Source organism: Panthera pardus, unplaced genomic scaffold, assembly GCF_024362965.1.
Source record: "Panthera pardus isolate Hobbes unplaced genomic scaffold, ASM2436296v1 HiC_scaffold_16, whole genome shotgun sequence".
In the NCBI taxonomy this organism is placed as follows: domain Eukaryota; kingdom Metazoa; phylum Chordata; class Mammalia; order Carnivora; family Felidae; genus Panthera; species Panthera pardus.
In genome coordinates this window covers 14,099,969-14,112,242 of record NW_026526721.1, presented here as the reverse complement: position 1 = coordinate 14,112,242, position 12,274 = coordinate 14,099,969, and the positions used below count along the sequence as shown (strand labels likewise).

At 38.8% G+C, this 12,274-nt stretch overlaps 3 protein-coding genes across 3 annotated transcripts; all 3 read right to left on the bottom strand.

Moving 5' to 3' along the window:
• Positions 1-943: 943 nt before the first annotated feature.
• LOC128777391 (keratin-associated protein 6-2-like) lies at positions 944-1,525 on the bottom strand. Its single transcript, XM_053904205.1, has one exon. The coding sequence runs from the start codon at positions 1,485-1,487 to the stop codon at positions 1,254-1,256; it is 234 nt and encodes a 77-aa protein (XP_053760180.1). The 5' UTR covers positions 1,488-1,525; the 3' UTR covers positions 944-1,253.
• Positions 1,526-4,900: 3,375 nt separating this feature from the next.
• On the bottom strand, positions 4,901-5,510 carry LOC109260474 (keratin-associated protein 6-2-like). The gene has a single exon (XM_019438706.2). The coding sequence runs from the start codon at positions 5,471-5,473 to the stop codon at positions 5,204-5,206; it is 270 nt and encodes an 89-aa protein (XP_019294251.2). The 5' UTR covers positions 5,474-5,510; the 3' UTR covers positions 4,901-5,203.
• Positions 5,511-9,009: 3,499 nt separating this feature from the next.
• LOC109249668 (keratin-associated protein 21-1-like) lies at positions 9,010-9,527 on the bottom strand. Its single transcript, XM_019420155.2, has one exon. The coding sequence runs from the start codon at positions 9,517-9,519 to the stop codon at positions 9,316-9,318; it is 204 nt and encodes a 67-aa protein (XP_019275700.2). The 5' UTR covers positions 9,520-9,527; the 3' UTR covers positions 9,010-9,315.
• Between the last annotated feature and the right edge of the window lie 2,747 nt (positions 9,528-12,274).

The following is a 12,274-nucleotide window of genomic DNA, read 5'->3' as shown; positions in this document are numbered from 1 at the left end:
CTAATCTCATTTTATATCTGCTCCATTAGAGCGCCCATTTAAGGCACTAGCCATTGTTCTTTTGCACTAAAACTCGTGGCACCAATGATCATACCCAAAACCTTATGTATTTCTCTTTCTACTTTACTTTTACAACTGTCCTTTCTAGTATTTCTGGAAACTGACATCAGTTCATGTGACAGAAAATGTCAAAATACATCCTTGAACTAAATCTGCAATACTTCAATCTTCTCAAGGATGCTGTTTTATTCACACCATAGGAATTATCTCTCTAAATTTATCTGAATTAATTCTTCTTTTTTTTTTTAACCGACTAGAATGAAACCACTCTGACAGCAAGAAATTCACCTATAATTTTTCTACTGTGCCTTCAGAGTGTATGACAGTTCCCTTTCAAAAACATTCAAAACGATTTGGAAATTAATTGACTTAAATCAATTTACTGAAACTCAGTATATGCCAACAAATGTATTTGCACTTCCATCAAAATGCAGATAATACAATATTACGTTTTTTTTTTGCTTCTCATTTCCTTAGTTTCTTACATCTCAACAGAGGCAGCTCCCATTTTCTCATTAATCCCAAAATTTCTCTCTTCAACCCCATTCATCCTCGAAGCACTCAGGCCATACTTCCTCCCCCTTGAGCTTGTGTCACAACTTCCTGAAGAGGTGTCCTAACTCTTCCTCTTACCCCTCCAGCCTTCAGCTCCATTCTAGATACAGTGTTACCTCAAGGACATAGTTCTTACACAGTGTGATTTATGTTGCGGTGTTATGGATAGAAGAAATAGGAGAAGACATTATCTCCGATGCACATAAGAGAAGAAATGTTTATATTATATCTAGGAAGAGACCCAGGTTCATGAAATATATTGTTGCCCAAGTTTCAAAAGATGCCATACACCTCAAAAAGAAGTCATTCATTAGCAAGAACACAGAGATTAGTTAGAAAAAAAATGAAACATTTTTATTGAGAATAAGGGATTTGCCTCACTGTGGGATTTTAGATATGTTGCCACAGTCTCAACACAGAACCCAGAATAGAAGTGAAGACTAACATTTGGAAAATAGTCAGAGGATACCACATAGCCTTCAGCCACAGGAAGCTTTCATACAAATGCTAACAAGAGGTCAAAATTACCGAAAGCATGCAATTCATTGGATATAGAAATCTTGGGGTATATATCAATGAATCAGCCCTCCCTTAAGCCGTGCCACTTCAGAAGCAAATGTGTCTTGGACACTGATGTTCTAGCAGCAAGAAGAATAACATCTTCTATAGCAAAATGGCCGGTAGCCACAGCAACCAGAGCCATAGCCACAGCCACAGCCATATCTGGTGCCATAGCCACAGTAGGAGCCGTATCCACAGCCATATCCACAGCCATAGCCAGGTCCATAACTATAGCCGTAATAGGGCCCATAGCCACAGCCATAGCCATAGCCACAGCCATAGCCACAAGAGTTGCCGTAGTTGCAACACATCTTGTCAAGAGAAGAGATTTCACGTGGGTTGCAAGAGGATGTGGTGAACTGTGTGTCTTCTACTAGCCTTGGACCTTTATATACTGTCAGTAATTGGCAAAACATACCATTCATCCCCTGACATACCCAACAAATATGTAAGCACTTCTGGTATGCCACTCATTGTCAACAATCAATAAATGTCTTGGGAAATGTGACTTCATTCTGTTGGAGTCTCCAGTTATATTTAAAGAACAACATTTTAATTTGCTCTGCCAAAGAATTCTCTCACTAGAATCATGTGCCATATGTAAAACTGGTACCCAACTTCACAACTTGTTGTCATTTAATTTACCTTATATATCATCGTTGAGGGACATTTAGGAAAATTTTGTCCTCTTGATATCTCCTCTTTCCTAAACTATCTACCTGTCCCCATAGGGAAGGAAATAACTCCCATCTCCTTTCTGGAATCATTGCAAATTTTTGCCTGCCTTCTCACACCAAGATACCTACTGCAGACACCTACTAGCTCCAAGTGTGATAAATGAGGGAAGATGCTAATTCCAGTCATCAGAACAAAGCCCAACAACACTGAAACTTCTGCTGTACAATGCCAATAGTGTTGAGATCTAGAAACCTTGGCTTGTAACCTCACATCTCTATATTCTCTCTTTATTGGTGTCTAATTCCAAATTTTTCCTTTTTTTCTCAACTAAACCCATTATTCAATCATTCCATCGCCAGACATAAAGTCAAAAAGAAAACAAGGAAGGAAGGAAGGAAGGAAGGAAGGAAGGAAGGAAGGAAGGAAGGAAGGAAGAAGGAAGGAAGGAAGGAAGGAAGGAAGGAAGGAAGGAAGGAAGGAATTAGAAAGAATGAAAGACAGAAAGAGACAAAGAAATAGAGAAAGAAAGAAAGAAAGAAAGAAAGAAAGAAAGAAAGAAAGAAAGAAAGAAAGAAAGAAAGAAAGAAGAAAGGAAGGAAGAAAGGAAGGTGTCTCTGTTTTTTGTTTGTATGGTTGTTTCTTGGGATGTTTCTGCTCATATTCGTTGTCTACTCTTTACATCAATCACCATTTTATGAATCTGGCAGAATCCAAAATTTGTATATTTTTTACTGTGATAACTCTAAAATCCAAGCTGCAAGGGAGTACAAACTCAGGAAGATCATTCCTTCTACTCCATGCTAAAATTTCCCATCAAAGAAATGAGTGACATCCAGTCTTTTACTGAATACTTTCACCTGGGAATTTCATAAAACTGCTGATTTCCTTTCCTGTGATCTTTCCTTTGTAGACATTTTTCCTTCAGTTGACAGTATTTCCTACGACTTTTAGACTACTCTATCTGATCACTCTGCTCTAATTCATCCCTTACCAGAAGTTTAAGGAAAATATACCCACTACAATTGTTCTTTGGCTTAATTTTCTCTACTTTTCTACCATTCTTGAAATTCACAGCTATAAACTCTAATGCACAAAATCCCTAGAATACACACTTTGCTTTTCTAACACCCCCTTTCTTGTCACAATACACCTGAACTATTGGAAAAGTTTTCCAGCTTTCTTGCAGTATTTCTAACCTGAACTTTCCATTCAGGTTTCTGAATACAGATCCATAATGGCAGAAACATAATCTCCTCTTCTGTGCACCCCTCTTTCCAGATGAAGTAGAGCCGGGCACATAATTTGAATTCAGTCAATATTTCCCCAGTAAAGAAATGCATTAAAACAAAATCGTGTTCAAATGTTGGTGTGCCATTAGAAGTTATAAGATAATTCAATATATGATCACCATGTTCTCATTCCATTCTACTCTTTCCATCCTGAAAGTCTCAAAAGTTTTTAACTAGTGAGACTCAAATATCACATTTTGAGGATACTTGTCCATTTATGAACACCTTGTCACATATGTGCAAGTTATCTTATATACCTAAAAAATTTTCGACCCTTTATGGATATGTAAATTGTGTTATACATGCCTAACTAATGATGTTCTTCCCTACTTCAGAAAGCCTTCAAAGACAAGGAACATAATGGAAAAATGAGTCGATTTTTAACAAACTGTAATTATTGGAATTCCTTCCCCTGTCTGTAGGATTTACCCACCCTTGACTAACCCAGAGCACAGGCAGTCCTCAGAATAGACTTAGAATGTTCCATATTGAAAACTTCAAACCCTTGACAGAAGCTCTGTTTCTTCCACAGCAGGACACTTAATATCCTGGGCATAGCCTCATGCCAGGGCTGACCTTGATGGCACGATTATCTTCCTTAGAATTGGCCATGTTGTGGATGGAGTCTTTTAGCTCCAGTGTCCTCAGACTCAGACTTTCTGCAGTGACTTTTGTCACGGAGATGAGACAGTGAGTCATTTTTTCTGCTGGCAGAAATTGAGTCTGAAGAGACTTTTTTCGGATGTACGTTCTAACTGTTAGAGTTCTGGAAGGCACATGAGGAAAAGACACTTTGGTAAGAACGCACACAATAGTAAGCTCGCAACTCCAAACTATCCCTTGCTTTTTTCCACTACAAATTGTGGCACCACCAATCAAACCCCAACCTTCATGAATTTCTCTTTCCCCTTTACACTTCCAACTGTTCTCTCTAGTATTTTGTTCAAATGGCATCAGTGCATTTGACACAAAATGTCAAAATACCTCCTTGAACTATCTCCTCAATCCTTCAGCCTGCAATCTCTTCCCCAGTAAGATGTTTTATTGCCTCCATAGGGATGATCTCTCCAAATTAACTTCAACTAATTCCTACTTATTTTTAAATATCGCCATTAGAATGTCAACACTCTGAGAGCAAGAAAGTACTCCACAATTTTCCTCCTGTATCTTCAGAGTGTAGGATAGTTCCCTTTCAAAAACATTCTAAACTATTTGTGAGTTAAGTGACTCACAAATCAATTTCCTCACTCTCAATATATGTCAACAAATACATTCGGACTTCCATTAAATTACAGATGATACAATACCACATCTTTCTTCTAAATTTTCCTTTCCTTAGTTCATTAGACACCTGAGTCCATTTCTAATTTCTCGTTAATGTGGAAACTCCTGCTTCCATTCCATTCATCCTTGAAGTACTCAGGCCACACCTCCTCTCCCTGAAGCATGTGTCACAACCTCCTAAAGAGGTAACATCCCTCCTTGTCTTTCCTCTCCACCTCCATTCTACATAGAGTGTGATTTCCAGATGAAAGTTCTGAAATATCTGTGATTTGTGTTGAGGTGTGAGGGCCTGGGCATGAGGGATGCAAGGCACAGGTAGAAAAGGCATTTTCTCTGATGCACATAAGAGAAGAAACACTTGCATTATATGAAGGAAGAGCCCTCATGTTCATGAAACATATTGTCACCTAGATTTTCAAGAGGAGTCATAATACTCCAGAAAAAGGAGTAATTCACAAGCAAGAACACAGAGATATATTAGAAGCAAAGAATCATTTTTATTGAGAATAAGGAATTTGCCCAACTGTGGGGTGTTAGGCTAGTTGCCACAGTCAGATGACAGAATCCAGAGTAGGGGAATAAAGACCAACATTTATAAAAGAGTCAGATGAAACCACACAGCCTTGAGGCACAAGATCCCATTCTAGAAATGTTGCTTGGAGGTGTGAGCCTCTGTGAAGTATGCAATTTCGTGGATATAGAAAATGTGAGGTATGAATCCTTGATTCAGCCCTCTCATTAGATGTGTCTTATTTAGAGGACAATGGGGTGATGTTCTAACAGCAAGAAGAATAACATCTTCTATAGCAAAATGGCTGGTAACCATAGCAGCCGGAGCCATAGCCACAACCACAGCCATATCTGGGGCCGTAGCCACAGCAGGAGCCATATCCACAGCCGTATCCACAACCAGAGCCACAGCCATACCGGGAGCCATATCCACATCCATAGCCAGGTCCATAACTCCAGCTGTAATAGGGGCCATAGCCACAGCCATAGCCATAGCCACAGCCATAGCCACAAGAGTTGCCGTAGTTGCAACACATCTTGTCAAGAGAAGAGATTTCACGTGGGTTGTGAGAGGATGTGGTGAACTGTGTGTCTTCTACTAGCCTTGGACCTTTATATACTGTCAGTAATTGGCAGAACATACCATTCATTCCCTGACATACCCAACAAATATGTAAGCATTTCTGGTATGCCACTCACTGTCAACAATCAATAAATGTCTTGGGAAATGTGACTTCATTCTGTTGGAGTCTCCAGTTATATTTAAAGAACAACATTTTAATTTGCTGTGCCAAAGAATTCTCTCACTAGAATCATGGGCCATACGTAAAACTGGTACCCACCTTCACAACTACTGTCATTTAATTTACCTTACATATCATCGTTGAGGGACATTTAGGAAAATTTTGTCCTATTGATCTCTCCTCTTTCCTAGGCTATCTACCTGTCCCCATAGGGAAGGAAATAACTCTCATCCTCTTTCTGGAATCATTGCAAATTTTTGCCTGCCTGCTCACACCCAGATACCTACTGCAGATACCTACTAGCTCCATGTGTGATAAACGAGGGAAGATGCTAATTCAGCCATCAGAACAAAGCCCAACAACACTGGAACTTCTGCTGTACAATGCCAATAGTGTTGAGATCTAGAAACCTTGGTTTGAATGTCACATCTATATATTCTCACTTTATTGGTGTCTAATTGCAAATACTTCCTTTTTTTCTCAACTAAACCCTTTATCCAATCATTCCATTACCAGACATGAAGTCAAAAAGAAAGGAAGGAAGGAAGGAAGGAAGGAAGGAAGGAAGGAAGGAAGGAAGGAAGGAAGGAAGGAAGGAAGGAAGGTGTCTCTGTTTTTTGTTTGTATGGTTGTTTCTTGGGATGTTTTTGCTTATCTTGGTTGTCTAGGCTTTACACCAATCACCATTGTATTAATCTGGCAGAATCGAAAATTTGCATTACTTTTTACTATGACAACTAAAAAATCCAAGCTGGAAGGGAGTACAAACTCAGGGAGATCACTCCTTCTACTCCTCACTAAAATTTCCCATCATTGAAATGTAGGACATCCTTTCTTTTCCTGAATGCTTTCAACCGGGAATTTCATAAAACTGCTGATTTCCTTTCCTGTGATCTTTCCTTAGTAGACATTTTTCCTTCAGTTGACAGTATTTCCTACTACTTTTTCTAATACTGGTCACTGGTCTATCTGATCACTCTGCTGTGATTCATCCCTTACAGGAAGTTTAAGGAAAATATACCCACTACAATTGTTCTGTAGCTTAATTTTCGCTACTTTTCTACCATTCTTGAAATTCACAACTATAAGCCCTAATGCACAAAATCCCTAGACACACTCTTTGCTTTTCTAACACCCCCTTTCTTGTCACAATACTCCTGACCTATTGAAAAAGTTTTCTAGCTCTATTGCATTATTTCTAGTACCTTTCCATTCAGGTTTCTGAATACAGATGCATAATGGCAGAAAAAAAAGTCTTTTATTCTGTGCACCCCTCTTTCCAGATGAAGTACAGCCTCGCACATAATTTGAATTCTCTCAATATTTCTCCAATTAAAAAATGCATTAAGACAAAAATGTGTTCAAATGTTGGTGTGCCATTTAGAAGTTATAAAATAATTCAATATATTATTGCAATATTCTCATTCCATTCAACCTGAAAATCTCCAATATTCTTGGACCAAGAGAGTCTCAAATTTCACACTTTAAAGATAGTTGTCTGGGGGTTCCCGGGTGGCTCAGTTGGTTAAGACTCCAACCTCAGCTCATCTGATGATCTTACGGTTTGTAAGTTCGAGCCCCATGTAGGGCTCTATGCTGACAGCCTGGAGCCTGAAGCCTGATTCACAATTTGTGTCTCCGTCTCACTCTGCCCCTCCCACGCTGACACTGTCTCTCAAAAAGTAAATAAATAAATGAAAAATTTTCTAATTAATTAATTAATTAATTAACTAATATAGTTGTCTGTTTCTGAAAGCATTGTTCCATATGTTCTTCTATGCCTATAAATAACCTGACCTTTACCAGATATGTAAATTATGATATACGTGCCTAATTGATGATATTCTTCCCTCCTTCAGAAGCCTTCAAAGACAAGGAACATAATGGAACAATGAATAGATTTTCAACAAACTGTATTAATTAGAATTCTTTTCCCTGTTTGTACGATGTACCCATCCTAGACTAACTCAGAGCACACTCAGTCATCACATCAGATTTAGACTATCCCATGTGTGATAATTCCATCCCTTGAGAGAAGGCTTAATTCTTCATCAGCAGGACACTCAATATACGGGGCATAGCCTCCATCCAGGGCTGACCTCGATGGCAAGGCCATCCTCCTCGGACTCTGACAGGGCTTAGAGTCTCCTGGCTCTAGGATCCTCACACTCAGACTTTGTGCACTCACCTTTGCCATGCATACGAGTCAGCGATCGGTTTTTCACTGCTGGTGGAATTTGAGTCTGAAATACATTTTCTATTGTAGGATCTAAAGGTGAGAGTTCTGGAATGGCACCTGAGGAAACGACACTGAAGTCAGACCCCAACAAACGGAAGGTTCTCAAACTCAGAAAGGACTGGGCTTCTCATCCCATTCTTGTATACGCACCAGGGAAGACACTGAAGGACACCATTAAAGCCCTACTCCTTCCTCTTTTCAACTGAAAATTGTGGCACCATTGATCATACCCAACACGTAATGAATTTCTCTTCCCCTTTCTGCTTGGTACTGCCCTTTCTGGCCATTCTTTCCACTTGATCAGTTTGTTTGACACCAAACATCAAAGTACCACCACGAACTATCTCTCCAATATTTAATGAATCTTCATTCTCTTCCCCAGGAAGCTGTTTTATTCTTTCCAAGCAAATTATGTGTCTAAATTTGTCATAATTAATTTGTAAAATATTTATTAAAAGCAACAAAATATATATACTCTGAGGGTAGGAAATTTTTCTACTGTGTATTCAGTGTGTAGGATGGTTCTCTTTCAAACACATTTAAGAGTATTTGTCAATTAAGTGACTTAAATCAATTTCTTCAAACTCATTTTATGCCAACAAATATATTAGCAAATCCATCCAATTCAGATGATATGATACCACGCTATGCTTCTAACGTACCCTTTCCTTGCTTCTTTACACTTCAGCTGAGGCAGCTTCCAATTGCTCATGAATACCAGACACTCTCTCTTCCATCACATTCATCCTTTAAGTGATCAGGCCACACCCCCTTCCCCTTGGGCTTCTGTCACAACCTCCCAGGAGATGCCATCCCTCCTCATCCTCGTCTTTTCCCTCCACATGCATTCTACCTACAGTGTGATTTCCAGGGCACAGTTCTGGAATACTGTGTGATTTGTGTTGGAGTGTTAGGGATATGAGACTTAGGTGGAGAAGACATTATATCGATGCATGTAAGAGAAGAAATGCTTGTATGATATCCAGAAAGAGACCCGGGTACATGAAATATATTGTCAGCCCAATTTTCAAGACACGCCATAACACCTCAAGAAAGGAGGCTTTCACAAGAAAGAACAGAGACATTTGATAGAAGGAATGAAACATTTTTATTGAGAATAAGGGATTTGCCCAAATGTGGGATGTTCGAAACCTTGCCACAGTCACAACACAGAATCCATATTAAGGGAGTAAAGCCAACACTTCGTGGAAAACTGTTAGATGATACTTCATAGCCTCAATTTGCAAGCTGCCATCTTACAAATGTTACTGGAGGTCAAATCTTCTATGACACATGCAATGTTCCCGATATATAAATCTTGGGATATAGATCCTTGAATGAGCCTTCTCTTAAGGTGTGTCGTTTCAGAAGCAAGTGGGGTTTGGACAGTGATGTTCTAGCAGCAAGAGGAATAACATCTTCTATAGAAAAATGGCCGGTAGCCACAGAAGTTGGAGCCATAGCCATAGCCACAGCCACATCCTGAGCCATAGCCACAGCCATAACGGAGGCCATAACCACAGCCATAATAGGGACCACATCCACAGCCATAGCCATAGCCACAGCCACAGCCACAGGAGTTGCCGTAGTTGCAACACATCTTGCCAAGAGAAGAGAATTCACGTGGGTTGTGAGAGGATGTGGTGAAGTGCGTGTCTTCTACTTGCTTTGGACCCTTATATACTGTCAGTAATTAGCAGAGCATGTCACTCATCCCCTGACTTACCCAACAAATATGTAAGCAACTGTGCTGTGCCAGTCACTGTCAACAATCAACAATGTCTTGGGCAACGTGAGCTCATTATTAAGGAGACTCCAGGTTTATTAAAAACAGCATTTTATTTCATTCTGCCATAAAACATTTCTCGGTAGAATCATGTGCTCTGAGTAAAAGTAAAATCCATGTTCACAATCTCCGATCATTTAACAAGAAGGCTGAGGGGTTTTTAGGAAATATTTCTCCTTCTTGATCTCTCCACACTTATAAAACATCTACTTCTGTCCATAAGGAAAGAAAAATTCATCTCCTTTCTGGAATCATTGCAACATTTTACCAGGCTTCTTGCACCCACATACCTGCTGCAGATACCTACTGGCTCTGTGTGGTAAAACCTAGGATGATGCCTATTTCAGGACACAGAATAGCCCTCAACATCATTGAAATTCCTCATGTCAAATGGCAAAAGTGCTGAGATCGAGAAACCTACCTTTGTAGCCTCACATCTATAAATGAGATTCTCTCTTTACTAGTGTCTAAGTCCAAATATTCCCTTTCTTCTCAACTAAACTGAAACTCCAACCTTTCACTCGCCATTCATACAGTGGTGGGGAGGGGGGATATTGTTTGTTTGTTTGTTTGTTTGTTTGTTTGTGATGTTTTTGCTTATCTTCATTGTCCAGGTCACTATGTTCAGATTCAGGCAGAATCCAAAATTTAAATTACTTTTCACTGTAACAACTATGAAATCCTAGTTGGAAATGAGTACAAATTCAGGTATCATTTCTTCTACTCCACACTCAAATTTCAACACCAAGAAATGAGTGTCATCCAGTCCTTTATTGAATGACTTCCACAGGCATTTTAATAAAACTGCTGATTTCCTTTTCGGAGAAGTTTCATTATTAGATATGTTTCCTCCAGTTGAGAATATTTCCTTCTGTTTTTTTTTTTTCCTAATATTGCTTATGGGTTATCTGATCACTCCACTATGCTTCATTCCTAACAACAAATTTAAAACATATATATCCCCTTACAAATGTTCTTTACCTTTAATTTTCCTACTTTGCCATCATTATTGAAATTCAAAACCATAAATTCCAATGCATGAGTTCCCTGGAATAGGCATGATACTTTTTAAACAGCCACTCTCTGGTCACAATGCCCACAAACTATTGAAAAACACTTCCTATCTTTATTGCCTTATTTCTATACACTTCCATTAAGAGCTCGGGACACTGATGTTTAATGGCAGAAAAAGATCTTTTCTTCTGTGTGTCCTTGAATCATCGGTTAGTTCTAAGCATAGTGCCTGGCACATAATCTCAACTCAATATTTCTGCCAATAACAAACAGACATATTAAAACAAAACCATGTTCAAACGTTGGTATCACTTAGAATCTATAAGAATATTGATATAGGTCATAATGTTCTCAATTCATTCAAGCCAAAAGTCCCAAATGTTCATTGCTAAAACAGTCACAAATTTCACCTTTTGAAGATATCTGTTAGTGTTCAAAGTCATTTCTCCAGATATACAAGTTATCTCATATGCCTAATAAATGGTAAACCCTTTACTAGAAATAGAAAGTATGAGGTGCCTAATGAATACTATTCTGCCTTCTTTCAGGTAGTGTTCAATGAAAAGGAACCTAATGAAACCATAAGTTAGATGTTCAACAAACTGTAATGATTGGAATTGACTCTCCCTGTGTATACAATTTTCTCACCTCTAATTTATCCAGAACACAGTCAGTCCCCAGAAATGACTTACAGATGTCCCATCTGTGAGAATTGTCCAGCTCTTGAAAAAACATCTCTTTCCTCGTCAGTAAGACACATTATATCCTGGGTGTAGTTTCCCTCCAGGACTGACCTTGATGGCAGAGCCATCTTCCCTGGAATTTGCCATGTGGGGGAGTCTCCAGGACCAAGGGTTCTCAGACCCAGACTTTGTGCAGTGACCCTTGTCATGGAGATGAGACAGTGAGTCTTTTATTCTGCTGGTTGAAATTGTGTCTGAAAGATTTTTTTTGTTGTAGGATCTAAATGTTAGAAGTCTGGAAAGGCATAAGTGAGAAGGACACTGAAATCAGAATCCAACAAAGTAGTAAGCTATCAAACTTAGAAAATCAATCTGGAACTACTAATCTCATTTTATATCTGCCCCATCAGTGAGCCCATTTAAAGCACTAGCCATTGTTCTTTTGCACTAAAAATTGGGGCACCACTGATCATACCCAAAACGTCATGATTTTCTCTTTCCCCTCTACATTTACAACTGTCTTTCTAGTATTTTCTTGAAAGTAACATCAGTTCATTTGACACAAAATGTCACAAAACCTCCTTCAATTAATTCTCCAAAGCTTAAACCTGCACTCTCTTCCCAAGGGTCCTATTTTATTCGCACCATAGGAATTATCTCTCTAAATTTATCTGATCAATCCTCCTTCTTCTTTTTTTTTTTTTTTTTATTAACCTAGTAGAATGGAACCACTCTGAGACCAAGAAATTCACCTATAACTTTTCTACTGTGCCTTCAGGGTATAAGACAGTTCCCTTTCAAAAACATTCAAAATGATTTGTCAATTAACTGACTTAAATCAATTTACTCAAACTCAATATATGCCAACAAAT